At 53.1% G+C, this 3,336-nt stretch overlaps 1 protein-coding gene across 1 annotated transcript; it reads left to right on the forward strand.

Moving 5' to 3' along the window:
- The first annotated feature begins 2,790 nt into the window (after positions 1 to 2,790).
- Positions 2,791 to 2,976, forward strand: SMIM30 (small integral membrane protein 30). The gene has a single exon (XM_086610967.1). It carries the CDS (start codon positions 2,791 to 2,793, stop codon positions 2,974 to 2,976), a length of 186 nt encoding a protein of 61 aa, XP_086467093.1.
- Positions 2,977 to 3,336: the final 360 nt, after the last annotated feature.

The raw sequence follows: 3,336 nt of genomic DNA on the forward strand, positions 1-3,336 counted from the left end.
ATGTAACGTCTGCCTGTCAATGGTGCAGGATGCAGTAAATAGCCAAGCCAGGAACTAAGCGGGCCAAGACTCCAAGGCCCAGTCCCTGAGATGACAGCAGTGATTAAGATGACACCTACCTCCTGCACTTCAAATTGCCACCACCCTTCAGGTTCTAGAGGTTACGATTTGTCCGTGATTCATTAAGTAATGGGCCGGGCATCGTAGCATTACTCTCCTCCATGCTACAGTAAATTTCTCAGAAATTCAGGATTTTTCTCCGTGAGTTTATGTGGCATCAGCTTCTTGATAAAATGCCTTCAGAACTCAACATGAAGCATCAAATATTCCAGATCAGAAAAACAGGGAAAGAGGTGTTTCATGGATAAAAGGGACGCTTATCAGTTACATTGATATTTTTATTATTATTATTTTATTATCACAGAGTCTAGGCACTGCTGCTTATAACGAAGATGCTTTCGTGCTACTTGGTATGAAGAGGGAGCAAAAAGACTGTTCCTTATCCCTGGAAGTTTATTGTCTAATATGATTGACAGCTGCTGGATCCAAACACACGGGGAAAAGAAGGGCAGTAATAAAGAGATGATGATGAGCACGATAGTAACATCCCACCTCAGACTCACAAAGTTCCTATAAGCATAAAGAATGGTTGCTCTAGGGCAATTACAGTGAAATTATGTAAGGCAGAGGCAAAGTGGTATGTATGTTGAACAATCCATATGGATTTTCACTAAGCAGCTCATCAGAAATTGTTTCTGTGAAGAGAAACGTTTACAAAAGCTCTTGTTTTCTTGTACCAGTCTAGGGAAACACTGTGAAAACACAGGTTATGAACTAATGCTTGAAGTCATGGATTACAAATTCTAGGTTAACTTTGCCTTTAGATTAGCACAGTTTCTTTCAGTTATTTCTGCAAGTGTTCCAAAGACACACGTCCTTTGAATCTGTAGTGACTGCTTACAGGACTTTTATCCAAAGTTACGCACATCCATCTTCCACTGAAAATAAAAACTGAGCTCTGACGAGGAACAAGCTAGTAACCCTCTGCAACATTTACAAGACATTTAACCCCGTTCTATGTAACAGAACAGTGTAAAACAGTATTGCTACAAGCAGCTTTGTCCAAAGCAGAAATAAGACAAAAATCGGGACAAGTTTGGCGAGTTTTTGGAGGTCATCTCAGGTAACTAACTGATAACACTTTTTTTTTTTTTTTTTGTCTTACAAGGCACCATGCTGCTCTCCACCCTATAAAACTGCTCTAACAGTCAGAATAGGAATTGGTTATGACAGCGCCGATTAGTACTTGTTACCACTGTTGCACAAGAACCTACACCTGAGACAGGCACTGCCCGTAGTCAAAATAAAGGAAACCTTTGTTTCGCTCTTTATTTTTGGAGAAAAGAGCAGACGACCAGCCCAACTCGGTACCATTTTATAATTTTGCTTCGACAGAGCCGCAGTGCGTACGTGTGGCCGGCGCTCTCCGGTTCCTCCCAACGCCGCACGGCCACCGCCACGGCTCTGCCCGGCGGCGGCTATCGGGGGCAGCCGGGCGCCCTCAGGCCGGGCTCCCCGGCGGCGCCCGGCCCCACCGCCCCCGGCGCTCTGCCCGCCCGCAGGCTGCTCCAGCCCCCAGGCCCAGGCCGGCCCGGCGGGCACCGCTCCCGGGGCCTGGTGCCGCCCCGGCCGCCGGCAGCGCCTGCGCCGCCGAGCCTCCCACGGGAACCACGCCGGGCGCCGGCTGCCGAGCGCGGCGGACAGGCGAAGGGCGCTCGGCGGCGATGCGTGCCGGGAGCGAGAGGCGCCCCGGCCGGGTCACGCCCGCCCCCGGCCGCGCCACCGCCCCTTCCTGTCATGGCCGCTGCCGGGCTGCGGGAGCGTGGCGAGGCGGCGCGGAGTGGCGCCGCCAGGAGTTGAGGGCCCCGCCGGGTGGCGCGGCGCGGCGCGGAGCGGGGACGTGCCCCGGCCCGGAGCCGGCGGCAGGAGGTGACTGAGGGGCCGGGCCTGCGCGGGGGCTGCCCCGGGAGCGGCCGTGCCGCCGCCAGCCCACCGGCGCTGGGACGGGACGGGCGCGGGCGAGCGGGGGCTGCGCCGCCCCGTTTCGCGCCCGCTCCAGAGGAGGCGGGGGACGGCCGGGGTGCGGGGTAGAGTCCCGTGACCGGCTCCTGCCGGAGGGGCTGGCGGAAGAGCCGCTTGTTCCAGGCGGCCCGGGCGGCCTCGGCCACCGCGGGGCATCCCGGCGCGCTGTTTCGTGGTGCGTAGCCCGGGAGTGAGCCTTTCCCGCGGGAAAATACTGCGGCGCAGTCCGCCCGGCTCGGTCCCGGCGTGCGCCTCAGAGGACGCTTCTGAAGTTGGAGGAAACAGAAAAAACATTTGTCCTGCAGTACGGGTGTGCCCGTTGAGAGGGGCTGACTCTGAAATTCACGTCCTCGCCAGGGTGCAGCAGTCTCCCCGTGCTCACGGATCCCGAAGCTGCCCCGTACCAGAAGGCGTGGGTAAGTGGTGTGCATCAGCTACCCAGTCCGAAAAGATTGTTTTCCACAGAGTTACACGATAGTAAGTCATTTGCTTTTGTAATTGTGAAGATACAACTTAAATTTCCAGACTCCCTCACAGACATTTGTAATACATTCATCACATCACTTGGCTTTTGGAAAGACAATTCCAGAGGAGAAGGAAGGGAAATCCTGTCACGTTCCTTTTGTTTTCCTTGTAGATACCGCTGAAGTACCTGTTTTCCAGCGCTTTCCTTGTTTAACTTCCCCTTGGGGTCAGCTGGTCGGCAGCATGCCTTCTACCGAGAACACCTCAAAACTTTTCCTGGTCCTCGTTTCATTGCTGCTGGTGCTGCCAGTAGTTGAAGCCCTGGACGCAGGAGATACCATCGCCTTCCTAGTAGGCCTCGCTGTCAGTGTCGTTGGATTCTGTGCCTGCCTTGGTTTGTACGCAAGGAAAAGGAATGGGCAGCAGTGATTTCAAGAAGATGCTCAGATGAAGTGAATTACCAACACAGCTTGGGGTTGAGATCTGGGGTGTAAAACTGAGTTTCAGTTCTGGATAACTTTCAAAAACCATGTAGTAGGTGATTCTGCAAACCCCCCTTACTGTGCAATGCAACAGAATCAAGACTGTACCCAGTAAAAAGGGGTTTGTAGGGTCTGTCCTCGTGACAGTAAGATCATTTTGTATTGCTTGTGATTAAATATTGCCTAGAGAAGGTAAGAACTTTTTGAATGGGGAAGGAAAACCACAGAGTGGTTCACAGTAAATGTTTATAAATGGAACATGTGAGGGAGACCATCAGTGAGTTCCACATTTTGGTTTCAGGGGTTA

This window comes from Tauraco erythrolophus, chromosome 4, assembly GCF_009769465.1.
Source record: "Tauraco erythrolophus isolate bTauEry1 chromosome 4, bTauEry1.pri, whole genome shotgun sequence".
NCBI classification, from domain to species: Eukaryota; Metazoa; Chordata; class Aves; order Musophagiformes; family Musophagidae; genus Tauraco; species Tauraco erythrolophus.